This window comes from Macrotis lagotis, chromosome 2 (assembly GCF_037893015.1).
Source record: "Macrotis lagotis isolate mMagLag1 chromosome 2, bilby.v1.9.chrom.fasta, whole genome shotgun sequence".
In the NCBI taxonomy this organism is placed as follows: domain Eukaryota; kingdom Metazoa; phylum Chordata; class Mammalia; order Peramelemorphia; family Peramelidae; genus Macrotis; species Macrotis lagotis.
The window spans coordinates 294,427,311-294,446,214 of record NC_133659.1 but is presented as its reverse complement, the minus strand read 5'-3'; the positions used below and the strand labels follow the sequence as shown (position 1 = coordinate 294,446,214).

The 18,904-nt window shown below is 35.7% G+C and overlaps 1 protein-coding gene across 1 annotated transcript in view; it reads left to right on the top strand.

Moving 5' to 3' along the window:
- The window catches only part of PAWR (pro-apoptotic WT1 regulator), a 146,030-nt gene that overhangs the window by 103,286 nt on the left and 23,840 nt on the right, over nucleotides 1–18,904 (top strand). The window contains exon 4 of the mRNA XM_074226494.1: nucleotides 9,564–9,595. Coding sequence (XP_074082595.1) covers nucleotides 9,564–9,595 — 32 coding nt within the window. The remainder of the gene's footprint in view (nucleotides 1–9,563; nucleotides 9,596–18,904) is intronic.

Here is an 18,904-nt window from a genome sequence, read left to right as displayed (position 1 = left end):
AGCTACAGTTCAATTTTGGAGGTCTATAGAAGACAGAATGAGGAGTAGTGTGTTTTTTGGCTCACTGGTAATGGGAAACTCCTTGAAGGATGCAGCAAGAAGAGAGAAGGGAGGACATTTATGGGGTTAGAAAACAGAATCAGCAAGAAAACCAAGGCAGGTGAGCATAGTTTGGGTTTAGAAGACAGGTAATAATAATATCCAGTTTGCCTGAATCCTAGAGTATATAGAGGGAAGTCAGAGAGAGAGAGAGAGAGAGAGAGAGATAAGGCTAGAAAGGTGGTATGATGCCAGATTGTAGAGGACCTTTGAGACTCTGAGCATGCAAAAATAAATAAATGACTTATTTTATCAATTCTAGTAAGTTAAAATATTAGTGAACTGAAGCTATTCTTTGAAGAATTATTCAGTCTACAGTTACAGTATGTAATTATGTAGTTTTGGTGAGTTGTTGTACCCCCACCCTACCCCCAAAATAATAATGATCATCCAGTGTCTAGCTTTCTGGTGAAAAGCAACTGTCCTGGTCCTTTGCCATTCCTATCATTGAATTATTTTCAGTTTTGATATAGGACATATCCACACTTAAAAAAAAAAGTTTATTTACTTAAGGCAGTGGGATTAAGTGACAGCTAGGCAATTATTAAAGTGTCTCAGGCCACATTTGAGCTCAGATCCTCTTGACTCCAGAGCTGGTCCTCTAACCACCTAGCTGTCCCCCCATAACCACCCTTTTGCTCTGCTGAACCCAAAATCATTTCCACATAATGAGGGGTCATCTGAGAACTCATTCAACATAAAATAATTTTATTGGTACATAATTATTTTTAGTCTTTTTATTAAAAATAATATACCTAGAATGTGCTCTAAAACACATCAAATACAATATAGTCAGAATATTTAAACTAACTTTTAAATTAATCCAATATAAAAAGTAAATATAAAATGTCCTATAGACTTGTTTAGTCATGATCCTTATTCAGAGTCATTCCATTGTCCCAATTTTGAGTTCTCCACTATTCAATATGAAATTTGATTTACTAGAATTACAGTGAAATAGTATAGCATTATTCACAGAATTTTTATTATGTAAGTAAAGAATGTACCCTAATACATAAACAAAGAACAAGCCTTTGAGTGTTCAAATTTGAACCTCAGCTTTTAAGATAAGTCAGTAATTCAGGACTAGAAATAGTAGCACCATTGTTTTCATCCTAACTGCTTAAACATTATGAACTATAAACATATTGTAATTTTATGCTCAATATGTCAGTTTTTCTAAGCAATAATATCACTAATAACAGAATTCTTGAATGTGTCAGATATACCAAGCAAGTTATGTAGACATACTTAAGACTTTCTTGTATTAAAGTTTCAAATGACTAATTGTTCAAAAAAATTGCTAGGAATGCAGGAAATTGATGTATTACATGGCTTCCCATTAGCAAACTTAACTGGAGACCTTCCCAATGCTGACCTCAAGAATGTGTTCTTAGTTCAATTTTTTTAAATGAGTTTAATGTCTTCTTACTTCATTGTTGATGAAAACAAAGTCCATCAGTATCTGGTTTATTTGTTAAAACTCTTCTAGTACATCTCTATTAGTAAAGGTTTTTACTGACCCTGCCTCTATCTCTTACATCCAGAAGTTTCTCCCTGGCCATCTCTTCATTCCCGACCTTCCAATTATCCAGTTATTAATCGGTGATACCACATGTGATTCTCCCATGGCCTATTGACTTTGGGGGTTTATTGCATCTTGTTTACTTTTCATTTAGAGTGAGATCAGGGTGAACTACCTTCACACATTTATTAAGCACTCACTGATAGAAGTCCTGTAGGACTTTAAATATGCAAAGATGAAAAAAAGTGACAGTTCTTACCCTAATAGAGTTTATAACATACTGGGGGAGGGGATAGATGGTAAGTGGAGAGCGAAAGAGAGAGGGGGAGAGAGAGTTGGAGGAAAAGAGGTCCAAAGTGATAACGCTTGAGGTGAACTTCAAAGGAATAAAAGGTTTTGGAGGAGATGGAGTTTTCTTTCATTTTCTAAGAGGACCAGTGACATCATGAAGGTGATGTATTGTCTTGCGAGTGAATTGTATTTAGGTGAAGCAGAACTGGGAAAAGTCATCAGCCTCCCTACTCTCCTCCAGAATCACTGGAGTCCAGTGGCAAGACATGAGTCAAGATGACTAGGGATTGCCCCAAGAGGGAGCATATATTCCAGGAATGGGGGGTTGACTTAGACAATTACATAGAAGGAAGAGATGGTATAGAAAAGATACTGAAACCATAATAGTATACGAAAGAGATTATCACTTTTAAAACTTTGAAAAAAAAGATAAGTTAACCCATATTGTGTAGGGATTTCGAAAGACTAGTTCTGAAAAGTTTTAAAACCTCAAAAATCGTTTTTCCCATTGTATTGGGAATGTAAAATAGACAATTCATATATATAATCTCATATCTTATACACAAATATCTCTTATGTTTTATAATTTCAAAAATACTTTATATCTATTGGAATCCTAATAACCGTGTAAAGATAGGTACTATCACTATACACCATTTTAGAGATAAAGAAAGGGATGCTGAAAAGTTAAGTGTCTTGTCCAGAGTCAATATTGTTAGAAGCAGAATTTGAACTTGGGTATAACTGACTTGATATGTTAACATCCTCTTCACCTAACTGCCTCAAAATGTAAGGTAGAATCTGAGGAAAAACAAAGTGGTTTTAGAATGTTAAACTAATGGAGTCTGTCACTGTATGTAAAACACTTTTAGTAGTATGCCATTTTAAGAATATAATTTGGAGAAGTTCTTAAATTATTTTATGTTGTGATCTTGGAAAAGTCAGTCTAGTTAAAACTACAGACCCCTTTCTCAGAATAATGTTTTTAAGTGTATAAATGAAAATACATAAGATTGCAAAGGAAACCAACTCAAAGAAATATAGTTATGTATATTTGACATGTTTACATTATATTATGTGATACATATATGTTCATATATGCATGTACTACCTCTCCCTCAAGTAAATAGGACCCTCCCTTCTCCAACTTAAGAATTCTTGTTCTAAAGGGGCAGTTCAAACAGATCTAAGATTACAGATTTTATAAACTAAGAACTTTTTGTACAGTCATTGAAATAGTATGATAAGCTTACTGGGGGGGGAGCTTTTATAGGAAATAGTTCATGTGAAATATATATCACACAATTTCATCATCTGTGTCCAATAAAATGTACTTTTAGCATATAAACATTAAACTTCACTTTTCTTTCCAGAGTTGCATCTAAATGTCACTGGCTAAACATTTTCATTTACTCATTAAGCTTTCAAAAAAAATATAATTGAAAACTAGCTTTTCTGTATATGTGGAAGGTTTTTGGTGGCGGTTTACCGCAAAAATGGCATTTGGATAGTACTAGATCTCTTTTAAACATTTGGTAGGCACGATGTTCAGTGTCTTTCATCTTTGTACTCAACTATTTCTAGAGTCTGAACTCTGCCTAAGGCTCTCTTTGTTAAATTTCATGGCTTCCACTTCTCATTGAACCTCGGTGTAACCCAAATTTGAAGTCTTAAGTGGCAGTTCCTCAGTAGCAAGAATTTGGATGGCATGTCAGGGTAGAGGAAGTTCAGTCCCTAGCTTTGGATTGGATCATCCCAAGGGGTGCTTGCCATTTACTCAGTGACTTTTGGAAAGCCACTCTGAATGTTTTGTACTTTTAGAATTTGTGGGAAGTAATTTTCATTTATACCACATTTTCATATTTACAAAGTACCTTACCTTACAACAAAGCTGTGAAATATAAATATTATTGTCTCTATTTTATAGTTCAGAAAACTGAGACTCACTAGGTTGAGTTGCCTATGGTCACACAAATTTAAGAAAGCATCATAGAAGTTAGGTGAAGTCGGTCTTCTGACTTGAAGACCAAGCCCAAAAAAGGTAACAAGCAGTAACTTGCTCCCCATGTAAAATGTTCGGTGACCTGGAACGTAGGAATTTATAGAGGTAGGCCAACCTTTTCCTACATGCCTTAAATAGAAAAAAAAAAAAATCTACCCAATGTGATTTCTTTTTCTTCATAAGAAAAAGGATAAGAAGAACTGATTGGGCTGCAGTTGGAATATATAAAAAGTTACTGTATCTTCTCTTTCTCCTGAGGATATGGAAGAGTCAGGCTAAAAGGCACTGCGAAAGCCTTGATAATTCTGCCCAGAAGCGGAAAAATCTCTTCCTGTTTTCAGACCTTTCCAGTCATAATCCCATGTCCACTTTGATCTCTTTTCTGGGTGACGTAAATGCCTTATATTTGGTCTTTGCAATCTAATAGGAAGTAACCACTGAATGCAGGCACTCATTTGATTTTATTAGAAATACTGCTGAATTAAGGCTATAGCCCTGGGTTCAAATCCATAATCTTCCATTTTATGACCTTTGTGACCCAGAGCAAGACAACGAACCTTTCTGAGCTTCACTTTTCTCTGCAAAATGAACAGGTTGTTCTTCAAATGACTTTCAGTGCCTTTTTTAGCTCTGACTCTGATCCCATACCATGTTTGGATCTAGCATTTTAGAAATGGCTGAGAAGAGAAATTAGAGATCCAACTTTCTTGACCACTCCTTTACAATTATATGTTTAAAGCTAAATGTTCTTTAAAAACTGCACAGTGCACATTTGATTTTGGAAAAGCAGTTTTGAAACTATCATTTTTTTTCTTGGCAGTCCACTTTTTCCTATTAAGAGCACACTCATAAGACTAGTAGGAGCTTAGATGGAGACAGAACATTTATTAAATGCTTACTGTCTGCTAGGAATCATGCTCTAAGTTACAGTGATATGGGAACAATGAAGTTCTTTCATTTCTAATAAGGGAAGACAAGCTGGAGGGGGTAAAGGGAAGGGAGGCTAGGTCCTATGAGGGCCAGGCAGCCCGTGCAGAGGTGGAGCCAACCGGGGGTGAGCCAGCAAACACTTTAGAAAATCACCTCAACTGATTTCTGGTGTATTATTTCTCCTTTGATTTTTATTTTGTTCTAAACTCACAAGACTAGTAACTCCTAAAGTTTTCTTTGGCTACTTCTTTCTTCTTCCCTCAAAATCGTCTTTTGTTCACGGAATCAAGGTTTAGATGCTATGCAGATAATTATAGTGTAAACAATAAGTGATTTTTCATAGCTCAGTTTTTAAGACTTGGAAGGAAGGGAAAATAAAAGCCAGGAAGTCAAACATCTTGCTCTACCTTTGTTAGCAGAGAGTCTGGTAGCTGACAGTTATTGATGGGATGTTTGGAGTTCTTAGGAGCATTTGAGAGTTGTCTAAAAGTTTCTACGCATTATAGGAATCCAAAGGAAAAAGATATTTCATCTTCCAAGATAATAGTCATTACCCAAAATCACCCTTTCCCAAGGACAAGGCAAGCTGATACCATAGCAACTTCCCCTTTCTAAATAGTAGTTTGAGAGCCATTTCTGCCCCATTTCTTCTAACCCCATTTGTAAGGATCTAGAATTCTAGCAGAATCCCATTTCAGTTTTGAGTGATTGGAACATCCCTCCTTAGGTGAGGTTTTTTAGTTTTTTTTTTCCCTTGCTTATTTTTTCATGGTTCCCTGAAATTCTATTCTCTGCCTCTCCTGTGCCATGGAGATAAGCCTAGGCTATCCCAATGGAATGTAAGCTTCAGAAGGGCATACCAGGCTGCAGTTGCATGACACAATGGACTTGGCTGCCTCTTGTTCTAAGGATCAATTTGGTTGATGGGCTTGTCACCAAATTTGCCCATGATAGTAATGGATTTTTTGACTTACAAAAATTTTCTTTGCCAGTTAGGGATGGAGTTGGGAGAGTTGGCAGAAGTAAAGGCAACATGAAAGTTAAGTCTGGTATCAGCCAAAGATTACCTGGAGCCCATTTCAATTAAGTAACCTCAGTAAAAGTCCTATCATTAAAAGAAATAAATAAAGCTTGATTGACATAAAACTTGGTTTTTGCGTATTCTCAAATTTATAATCAGTATGGTTTTATTAAGTACATACTAGGTTTCCAGAAACTATGCTAGTCTTTAGCTAGAATGGGGGATAGAAAGACCAAAAGAAATGGTCCTTGTTATCAAGAAACTTTTATTCTGTCAATTAGGATGAAATAGGAAAGAAGGAGAAACTTGTATACTCTTGGGGGTGGAACCAGGTTGTCTAAATACATTGTCTCTCAGATTTTCATTTCATAGTTTCAAACAATTATGGTCTTATTAATCTAGCATTTTATTTTATTTGTTTGTTTTTGAAAGGCAATGGGGTTAAGTGGCTTGCCCAAGGCCACACAGGTAATTATTAAGTGTCTGAGGCAGGATTTGAATTCAGGTACTCCTATCTATCTACTGCGTCACCTAGCTGCCCCTAGTATTTTATTTTTTAAAGGATTCTGAAACCTTTAATTTAAGAGATTTAATGAGATGTCATTAGTGAAATTCATTTGTGCTTTAGCTTAAGTATCAATAAGATTTTTTAAAAAAATATTTTCTTCTCAGTTTGGTTTTATGCTCCTTTAAAATAGAGATTTTTAGGGATCTTGGTAGTGTGGTGAATGTGTGGACAGTAAGTCAAAGGATTTTGAAAAGATAAACAAATAGGGGTCAGCCAGGTGGCTCAATGGATAGAGCACCAGCCCTGGAGTCAGGAAGATATGAGTTCAAATCTGGCCTCAGACACTTAATTACCTAGCTGTGTGACCTCGGGCAAGTCACTTAACCCCACTGCCTTACAAAAGACTAGAAAGGAAAGCAAACTATATAAAAACAATGGGGTCTGAAATATGTGGATACCAACCAGGCATATCAATTAATGTAAAAATTTTATTAGAATTTTTTGAGGTCAAATTTTTTTATCCTGTTTATTTTATTATATGAATAAAAAGTGTATTGCATCAAAGCTTGGTTCTTTGAGGTATTTTTAGATTCTATTCCTTCTTGTAATTCTTTAATTGCCAACATTTCCTATTTGAATGTCTTATCCTGGTATCGTTAAATTGTCAGAATAACTTCTTGCCATACATGTGCTTGCTGTTTTTTCTGTAGATAAAATTCTTTCTTTCCTAATTTACAAATGAAAAATAACTGGTCATTTATCTTTTTTTTAAAAACATTCCACAGCAGTTAGTGTACCCAACAATGTGTAGTAGTGGGAAATACTTGGGAAATTTACTTGAAATTTTTAAACTTCTGAAAATTAAATGAGATATATATATATATACACACAGGATAAGCATGTATATTCACTTGTATATAGCTGTTATGCTTAAGATTGGCTTTCTTTCCTTCCTTCTCTCCATATCCCCCCCCAACACACACACACACACACACACACACACACACACACACACACACACACACACACACACACACACTTCATCTCTCTTTCAAAGAATAGCTATAGAATAGTTTGGAAATACTTACATATTGAGGCCCAATTTTCAGCAATATCTTTAGAAATCTCAAGACTAAAGGTTATCTTAATTGTGGTTTTTAAATTTTTTAATTCAGTGGAGGGGGGGTTGCTTTTATTTGGTCTTTTCCTTTACAGCTGTGTGGCACCCAAGATTAAAGTCCTGTGGATTCTAATCAATTAGGAATATTTATATAAGATCTCTTGCTCCCTAGAAAGTGGGTGCTTTGGGATCTTGGCTTATCTGTCCCATTGCTCCAAATATTCCCAGACTTGAAGAACCTGTCCCCCTACCAAACTGGAATGGTGTCTGCCTCAGAAAGGTTCAGTGAAACATTCAGGAATCTCTTATCTGCCTTCATTATGGTAGCCTCCCTAGAGGAGCTAGATAAGAGTCTGTTAAATGTTGGAATGTTGGGTTTCAGTACTTTTCCTGGATTTAAGAACAGCTGATCCCTTTTTGAGTCTTAAAATATCTCAGTTCCAACTGTCAAAGCATAACCAAAGCCATCTTTTCCTCCCCAAAGTCTTCACCTTATGGATTGGGGTCAAGACTTTGTCACTCTTCTGTGTAGTTGGCCACACCAGTGCAGCTATGCAGAACATATTTTTATGCAAGCTTCTGGCAGTTAACATGGGGGCCACTTAATTAGGGACCATTTTCTTCCTCTACTATTAAGAAGTTTTTCTAGGATCTTGCATACATTGACTAGAGCAACATGTGTCTGTGTTTGTATTCTATAAAATGTAAATTTATTGTTATGGTAGCAACAATAATATTAGAAATGATAATAGAAATTCTGTGTTCCATAAAGACCCATTGACTTTTTTTAACCTCAAAGTGGATCTGCCCGTATCTATCTATCCATCCATCTATCTATCTATATATATCTAAATATATTTCTATCTATCTATCTATCTATCAATTTGGATGGAAATCTCACTAGGGTTTTTCTTACTAGACTTACTTCTTTTAAAGTTTTAAAGGTTAACTAGAATAAGGACATTTTAGAGTCCAATTGAAAAGCAAACAGTTTTCCATTTGAGCAAAAATAAGGGTGAGTGAGTTTGAAAACCACGACTAAGAAACTGAGGAATGACTAAGTGGGTTGGTCTGATGGTAAATGTACTGCCAGAATGTTGACTGATTTCTATTTGTTGAAGCTATTTGGGTGGGGTAGATCAGATTTAGGATTAGCACAGTATAGTTATGATCTCACAAGGTTGTTTCTCATTCAATTTCTGAAGCTGACAGTTGTGAATATAGGCAAGTCAGTGTGGTGCAGTTGGTAAAAAATCAAATTCTGGATTAGGGAAGCTAGGTGACATGAGAAAAGTCATTTAATCTCATCGTATAACCTGCAGCATTCTAGGCTTCTTTAACTTTCAGGGTATGTACCTCTTTGCATTAGTATAAATTTTCTCCTACACCAATAAACTCACAAACCCAGGCAAAATCATCTGTCCAAATTGTCCAGTTTTCATTTTTCATTTTAAAATTGGGCTATCATTTGTGCTAATAATTCTGTTCAATTGAAGTGTTCTTAGAAACTTATTTATAAATGGCATCAGGTGTTTTTCCCTTCTTTTTGCTTGAGGACATTGATGTTCCAAAGTTTTCATGTAGTGTTTATATCCTGAAATGTAATGGTTGGTCAGGTGGATGCAAATCTATATAAAATCACTTCTCCTGGGAAAGCTGAAATTGGTTAAATTTTATTCAGTCCTGCTAAATTAATCTATCACTATTCTCCCTGCTATCAATGTGGTGTGGTGGTTGAGGGAGAAGTGTCACCAGGACCCTTCAGAAGGAGCCTACCAGCCCAGAGCATTATTAGAAGTCAAAGCTTCTTTTTATTGATTAAGTCCTGAAATTAGATCTATGAGTAGTCTTGATTATACTAATAGCTTAACTGAAATAGGAAGACCCCCACTCCTAAAATAAGTAAATAAATAAAACAAAGGTAAAGATTAGTTGCCAAATTATTCATTTAATTATTAAAAATTTTTCCCCAGTTTATCTTTTAAGTCTTGGTGTATTGTTGTTTGCGAATTGTATACATGAACAAAATTTCCTAAAATATATTATTCTTTTTTTTGTTTATAATAGGAAACATCTAGGCCTTTTTCAAGAAGTAGAAGGTAAGAAGCTATTTATATCCTATAATTTGAAAATTTGTTTTATATTTAAATATTGATTTAAATACAAGTCTAATATATCATATTTTACTTACTTGACTGTACTATCAGCTATATTATGTTAATATGTCTCCTTTTCTAATTAATTTCCTCCTCCCAATCTCTTTCTTGGGTGTATATTGAGATTTAATGTATTTGCATGTGAGGCAGCTCTAAACAACAATTCACATTTATAGAATGATAAAATTTAAGGTTTATAGTTCTCTTCCTGAGGGCTAATAGCCTTGTCTTCAGCTGACCTGTTTCAATGTAAAGCAGGGGAATAAAAGGCTGTCATTCCCAGTATGGATAAGAGCCATCTTTCATGGGAGGGATCTATTAGGATTACAGCTGTGTCTCCTCCTCTCAGAACCAAAGTAGCTGAAGAGTCTGGGACTTTTGCATTCACTTTCTTTCAGTGGAATTATATCCATTTATTTTGTTTTCAGCTATTCATATGTTTCACACACAAAAAAATAGATTCTGTTAGCTTTTATTCTTGGAGGAAGAGGAGAATAAAATTGTCATTTATGCCAATGCCTTCACAGAGTTGTTGTATTTACTAAGAATGTATGTAAAAGCATTTTATAACTGGAAAGATCTATATAAATGTGAATTGTTAGGATTCCTAGCAGTAAACGAAAGCCAAGATAATTAAATTCAACAAACATTTACCAAGTACCTACCATATGGGAGTCACTGCTACCATAGAACAGAGGGTGGAAGTTTACCAAGATGAATATTCCTGCCCTTTACTAGCTTGTGGTCCAGTAGGAGAGATAAGACATGTAAACAGGTAACTTTAAAACTTCCATATGTCAAGGATCTGTTTTTTCCCCAGTGTGGGCCCTCTTTGGAAATGTACCAATAATCCCTGTATAATTTAGATGGTCGTCCTGTGGCTGGTCATCCTGAACCAGAGTGGTTATGAGCCTCTCCAAATTTATCTGGACTGGTTCTTTCAGGACCAGACTGGTGTCAGATCCACAGCTTGTACCTTCATAACACACACAAACTTTGACTCCCACCAAGATCATTTCCCAGTCATGATGGGACATAAGAATAGAACCTGAGAAGAAATTTAAACTGAAGTTATAATTAAAAAAAAAACTACTATGAAAAAATAATGGCTCCTATTTAAACTAAAACTTCTAAAACCTTGATATAATGAATTCAGTTGATGGTTTAAAACTCCAGGCTTTTAAAAAAATCTTCCTGTAATGCAATGCACAGCCATATAGCACTTTAAGATTTGCAAAGTTTTACATATTTTTATTTAACCCTTCTAATAATAATCTTCTAGTTATATTTTTATTTAACCCTATCTTACAGATAAAGGCCTGAGATAATTAGATAATTTTTATAGATATGATCCAGAAATTTTAGGTAACTTTTTTTTTATTAAATTTATTTATTTAAGGCAATGGGGTTAAGTGACTTGCCCAATTGTCACACAGCTAGGCAATTATTAAATGTCTGAGACCTGATTTGAAGTCAGGTCCTCCTGACTCCAGGTTAGTGCTCTATACACTGTGCCACCTAACTGCCCCCCCTCCATCCAGAGATTTTATAACCAATAAGTGAATTTAGTACACGTGGGAGAGAGTAGACAAAATGCTATGATCACTTAGTCATTCAAATCAGTAGATATTTGCTAAAAGCACTGTGGGGAAAAATTAGATGAGGCAAAATTTCCTCCCCTCTTAAACTTTGTATTCTAGTAATGAGATCTGACACACAGACAACTGAATTATCCAAAATAATTGAGAATTCATTGTAATGTTGTGATAATAATGATTCTTTTAAACTGATCATATTTGTATTTAAGTTACAAAATTTGAGAACTTTTTAAGAAAAAATTTTTAAATAGCAAAAAAAAATAATCTTTACATTTCTTTTGTTTTCATCTCAGGCGTGCATAAACTTTAGTTACTCAGTCTACCAACCTTATATGTTCTGTAGTTGATATGTGGGGTTATTTTTAAATTCTACTCATTTTGTGAACTGGAACATAAAGTTAGTTTTTATTCATTTTCTGTTTTCAGCATCTGTAATTTTTCCTCTCCTTTTTATTGTTTTACTAATCAAAATAGTTCCCCCACTCTCACTGTGAATTAAGTAGCAGTAGCCTTTGTCCTAATAATGTTAACAATGAGGTAGGAAAAATTCTTAGGATCTTTTGGTATTAATGATTATCTATTAAGCAAACCTATTGAAATTTCTTTCTTTGCCACATTTTAGCAAGCTTTAAAATTGACTTGGAAAGATGTGTTATTGAAAAAGGTGTCAGATAAAACTAAAGATGATATAAGAACTGTCCCTGGGGATCCATAAAAATCTGTAAAAAATGTACTAGTTGTGTGACCCTGTACAAGTAACTTGATCTCTTTATTAAGTAAAGTATTTAACCTTCAGTAAAATGTCAGTAATCATACTTGGCTGTTGATATCACAGGATTCGGAGGAAAGTACTTTGTGAATCCTTAAAGCCCACTGATGTAGTATTCATAGCTGCGGTATGTGATTCAGGTTGATGCAAAGCTTGGCATAAAATACTCTCCCCATATTCTTTAGGATTTTACATTCCTCCCACCCCACACCTTCAATGGTCTGTAAAAAAAGTTTAAGATGGAAAAAACATTTAATAGAGTGAGTTTTAAAACATATAATTTTCCTAACCGAATGGTCATCTGTGTTTATAATAATTAGGATAAAAAAAACCCCAAAGATTTTCTTAGTATTTGAATTTGGAATTGAACCTACAATTTATCTTTGTGGTCTGTGTACATAATTCTATATCTGGGGGTGGCTAGGTGGCGCAGTGGATAGCGCACCAGCCCTGGAGTCAGGAGTACCTGAGCTCAAATCTGGCCTCAGACACTTAATAATTGCCTAGCTGTGTGACCTTGAGCAAGCCACTTAACCCCATTGCCTTGCAAAAACAAACAAACAAAAAAAGATAATTCTATATCTGGTTCAGCAAAGACACAAAAACTGCAAACAAACAGCAGGTTATTTCAGAAATTCAAATTTGCTTATGTCATAATTAGCAGTTTCCTTAGTTCTTCTCAATTAAATTTTTTTTTTAAATTAAAAACATTTTGAGGCAGCTAGGTGGCACAATGGATAGAGCACTGGCTCTGGAGTCAGGAGGACCTGAGTTCAAATTTGACCTCAGACACTTAATAATTATCTAGCTGTGTGACCTTGGGCAAGTCACTTAACCCCATTGCCTTGCAAAAAAACAATTAAAAACATTTTTAATGTGGGGCAAGCACATAAGTTTCTCTGTTTGTGAAGTAAAAATAATACTAGTGGCAATTTACTATATAGGATAGATTGTTGTGAGACAGGTTAGGATGCTTTGACCATTTTGCTGATTTGTCACATAGTACAAGTGGATCCATAGTTCCATACATTGGATGTACCTATTGATAAAGACTTGTCACCTAGCCGAAAGAATCTATCTGCTTAGATGAGGATCCAAAGGAGCGCAGCTATCTATTAGTTGTGGAATTTTGACTGAATGCCTCAATAAAAACCCCTAAGCCTGATGATACTGGGGTGTCTCAGTAAAATGGGAAAGACCAATATCTAAAAGATCAAGGTCTCCTGTTGTATCCAGGCCAACACCTGTTCCTGTTATCTCAGGTCACTGGGTTCATAGGATTCTGAAAGAGAAAGTGAGAATGGTGTCTGCATAGTCACCCTCGTATTTTAATCCAGAGCACACATAAGACACTGCATCAATTTTTTGATGTTTTGAGACGGACTAACCAACAATAAGATATAACCAAATGTGTATTTGGAGTCAGGAGACCTGGGTTTGAAACTTCTCTGTGCAGTTTTACGTTATCCGTAATATTATGGGTTGGACTTGGTGCATTTGGAGGTTCCTATCACCACTATTTACCACCACCACCACCAAATTGTCTGACCTCTCCAGGCAGCATTTCAAAGACCATCTCCTCCCACTTTGAGGTTTTGTAACACTGCCCTCTTTACTTGTCTGGCCATTCTTTGTCAGTCTCCTTTGCTGGGTCAGTGTCCTGGCAGGTGAGTGATGGATTTAGGGCTGTGTACTTTTACAGGGAAGGCCACTGTGGGGTTTTCATTTGTTTTTCTTTGATGGCTAGTGTTAAAGATGGAAAAATTGTTTAAATGAATCAAATAGCAGCAGTAAAATATTAAAATTAGAGAAACATTCAGAGAGCTAGATACAAGCAGGCTAATTTGGTTACTCTTGTTGAAAACACACTTTGAGAAAAAAGAATTATACACAGTTGAAGTTCACAATTTCACAATGATCTTTTTCCTTTGTATAGAAAAATATTTATCTAATAAGTTTATAATAAAAAGGGGAGGAAAGAAATTATACCCCAACATAGGGTATAGTTTTGAAATGACCTTGACTTTCTAGAAGACTGTATTTCATCTGCATTTGGATTGGGTTGGTCTGTTACCTCAATTTCAAAATTAAAAAGGACATAGTTATAGAAGACCAAACTATTAACAAAAGATGTACTTAACCATAATTGGAGATAGATATTTGGTGAGAAACCATCTGTGATGGAGCACAGCCTCCTTTTTTCCATATTGCCAATGGTGGATCCTACCCTCAGGCCTGAGGGAGAAAGAGATAACTATTAGTGCTTTGACTTGTCTTCACTCAATTGTTCAGTAAATCATAGTCAACACCTTTAGTCTATGAACTACTGTAACCTGTTTGTCTAGGACCTTGGTGGATGGTCCCCCCACACATCATTCGTTACCTTCCTGTAGCTCAAATGACATGTTGCTAGAGCTTTCCAATTAGTTGGTCCACCTGGGTGGATATCAAAGACAATAGGTCCTAATATCTAATGATTACGTTCTATTCAGACAACTATACCCACGGCATACTTTTGACTTCCATGCTCAGAGCTAGAGATGTAAGTTAATACTTTTTTCTTTTTTCCATCTGGTTCATTATCTGGCTGTCCAGAGCAAGTTAATTGCATATGTATATGGTTCTTTTGAGGGTAACTTCTCTTCTACCAACAATATTTTAAAGAAGACATCTTGATAATCTCAAAACTGGGGAGCTTTAGTTTGCCATTTGGCAGCTGGCCCTGGCATGATGTGGCATGCATTTGACAGTGCTGGGTATTATGTGGCCTTCCTTGAATGGCTATTTATAGAATACTAGCCAATAGGTCCTGTCACCAATGGGATGAGTTTGGAAAATTGGTTCTACTTAGTCTAGGGACTTAGCTTTTTATAATAGAATAGTGGCTATAACAAGGAATATAATAAAGGGATTTTGAATCCAATTGTGTTTGTAATTCCTAATCACAAGGTCATGACTACTTTAAGAAAGGTAGCTCAGACTCCAGGGCATCCATTTTTGCTCTATGTGGACAATCTTTAAAATTAACTGAGGTTCATAAGCATACCACAGCTGGGTCTGTTGATACCTCAGTAATTTGGAAGTATAATTTTGACATTCAGAAAGAGCTAATGCTGTGAAGTAGACTATGATGGGGATAATCTGTATGAATTTGGCCAAGCAGACTTACTGAAGTGGTAGGTGGGATTGAGAAAATGTGGAAAGTTCCTAACTAAGAATTTTACATTGTGTTCCCTCATGTGAGATGTTTTCCCTTTTGTTACGGGATGGAATGGATTTAGTCTTATCATAAGTCTTTATAGTTGAAGAATTTATTGTCTCTAGTCCATTCTGTCAGAGTACCAAAAAAGGCTTGAAAAATGAGTTAACTAAAAACAGATTATAATTAGGGACTAAGCAATAAAATTAGATAGAGATTGGCCTAAGGAATACAACTTTCAATTTAGAAGAAATTTGGAAAATTTCTGTAGTCCCATTGCTTGGCAATAGTGTTGTTCAATTAGACTTTTGAAGATAGGATATCATTACCATTGGTCGTGTGTCTGTGTGTGTGTGTGTGTGTGTGTGTGTGTGTGTGTGTGTGCGCACGCACGCGCACGCAACCATAGTCAGTTGAGAACTTTGAACTTTAGGCAAGGTTCCATGTGAGTGAGAGCTTTGTCTCAAGGATCTTAAGTATACCCAAGATAGGTTTTTGTTTGTTCTTGTAGATCAACTTAGAAGATCCTTATTAACTGTCTCTTACTAAAAAACTTCTTCAGAAATGACTGAAATTTAACATTGTTATTTAATCTGATCAAAATAAATTTGTTCTCTAAATTTTAGTGGCATTGACTTTTGGAAAGGAAAAGGCTAGGATGTGGATCCCATTTGTATAATTGTCTTAAAAAATGAGAATGAGTGATTTTTTTAAAAAATGCAAAGATTAAGATATTGCTTCACAACTATGATATTTTTTTTACCCTTAAGGGAAATATCTTTACAACTATTGTTTTAAAAACCAGTCATACTTGTTGGGTTACATGTTGTGTTTGGAGAATCACTCAAGAATCTTTTGGGTTTTGTCAGTCAGAACCAAGCCTTGGAAATTACCAGAATTCTTCAGAGATGAGAAGTCCAAGCCAAGACAGGTTCAAAGGCCTTTGCCAATTGGGGAGACAAAATGTTCTCAAGAACATGCTTTTTGATTCTTTTGAAGTTATTATAGTCAAGTTAATGACTTTTTTTGAGTGAGGGACTAACTTGTCAGTTGGGACTAAAACTTAAAAGATAGTTTGGAGAGGGATAAAGCTGAAGTCTGAGAGAACCATATGAAGCCTCTTAGAAGAGCTTAAATCAGAGGCAATAAACGGGTCTGGGGTTGGTAGCAATACAAGTGGGGAGGAGAAATGTAGGTGAGGTTATTAGTAAATTAGATTTTATGAAGCTTGACAGTTGATTTATGTTTTTATGGGTACAGTAATGAAAAGAGGATCCCCTTTTTACACTTTGCTTCTAACTGGTCTATCTTCATCTGTGGCATGCTATCTTCTGCTTCCATTTTTAGATTTCCTAGTTTCTTTCAGCTACCCCACCATATACTACATGAGACTATCTTATTCCTCCCCCTGCCCCTCCCTGTAGTTGTTACTATCTTCCACCTCAAATCAACATTTTTTAGTCAATTTTTATTTGTCACGTTTGTCTATTCATGACTCCATCTGAGATTTCCTCGACAAAGATAATGGAATGGCTTGCCATTTCCTCCTCCAGCTCAATTTTGCTGATGAGGAAACTGAGGCATACAGGATTAAGTCATATCTGGAGTCACACAGCTAGAAAACTAGGAAATCTGAGACTAGTTTGGATTCAGATCTTCCTGAGTCCAGACTAGTATTCTATCCATTGTGCTAAATAGCTGACCCCCAAATTACCTTTTATTCATCTTAAATATATTTTGTATGTGCATGCACACACATACAACACGCCTATTTGTGTTTCTTTTTATTACACCCCCAGCTTAGACTGTGAGCTCCTTGAGTGGAGGACTTTTTCTACTTGTTTTTGAATCTTCTATTGAGAAATATGCATATATGTATGTATATATGCATACATAAACACACATCTATATGTGTTTATATATGCACATATGCATGTATATTTGCACAAATGTATGTGCATGCATATAGATATCCTCAGATATTTATATATCAGATGCGTAGTAGGTGTTTAATAAATACTATAGTCTATAGGTAACTAGTATAGTACAGATCTCTAACAAATAATATATACTTAATAAATGATGATTAATTAAGGATCAGTAATGACATTCAGGTCTTTTTCTTTAGTAATAGACAAGGAAGTATAAGATGATATAATTGATAGAAATAAAGTTGGAAGAAATAGTTTAATGAGAAATTTAGAAAGTTAAATAAGTATCATTTGGAAAGCTTTGTTGAACATTAAACAAGTGATTCTGATACTTGAAAATCAATAGTAATAATATTAATGACCACAGGATATTAATGATACTAAAGTAATTCTGACGACTCAAAGCAAGATTAAATTATGCAGTTGAATTATGCAATTTACCATTGACCTTTGGTTCTCAGAATCTGTGCCAGTGGACTACAAGTCTTGTCAGGTCCTGCCATGCTGGAAAAAGTTAGTGTACAATCCTTGGGACAAATTATGGCTGCTTTCCAAGGATCAACCTTTGTTAGGATGGGAAACTTATTATCAGGAGATGATGAATTCTTTGACTGTGACAAGTCATAAAGCAAAGGAAAATACCAAATGATCTTTTGCATTATGTCTTCTGTTTCTAATTGGCAGTGATGCATATGTGTGTGCACATGCACACACACCTGCAAGCACATATCCTTCTTGTTTGCCCTAGCTAGAATGTAAATTCCCTAAATGGAGTGAATAAGGGGAAGGTTTTGCACATGTAAATATGAATATAACTGCTGGTACTCCAATTTGAAATCCTTCTTTAAGCACAATATGTTCTATTCCTATAATAAAATCAGAAGATAAGAAATTGCTATTAGGTGGAAGAAGGCTGGTTTACAAGTTTTCCTTAAATAGGCAGATAAAGGAGTTGGTTTATTGTTTATTCAGAGGCAACAAGAAAGATTTCATGGGATACTTAGTCATCTTACTTTGTATTTTTAGACTAGCAATAAGCAAAAAGATTACCAGGAAGATACTTATAACCTGAGCACAGCCTCTCTTTGTTTTTTTTAGGTTTCTGCCAGGCAAATGGGGTTAAGTGGCTTGCCCAAGGCCACACAGCTAGGTCATTATTAAGTGCCCGAGACCGGATTTGAACCCAGGTACTCCTGACTCCAGGGCCGGTGCTTTATCCACTGTGCCACCTAGCCGCCCCAAGCACAGCCTCTCTTGTGGAAGATGAAGTACAGTAAAAATTTCTATGAAGACTATGTTAGTGAGATCTGCCAAATGAAATGAAGATACGCTTCAGTGTTTAATAGTTGCAAAGTAAAAGTGAGCATGGAAGAAGATGCCGCTGCCCGCCACCCCCCACCCCCACCCCCAAATATATTTGCAAGAATTAGCCCAGAAATAAGAAATGAAAAAGGCTTGTAGCAAACAATATCTATATCATCTGTTTCGATCTATATCAGAAAGATTTCTTTAAGAATAGTATTGAGGGGGTAGCTAGATGGCGCAGTGGATAGAGCACTGGCCTTGTAGTCCGGAGTACCTGAGTTCAAGTCCGGCCTCAGACACTTAATAATGACTTAGCTGTGTGGCCTTGGGCAAGTCACTTAGCCCCATTGCCTTGCAAAAAAAAAAGAATAAGGGGCAGCTAGGTGGCACAGTGGATAAAGCACCGGCCCTGGAGTCAGGAGTACCTGGGTTCAAATCTGGTCTCAGACA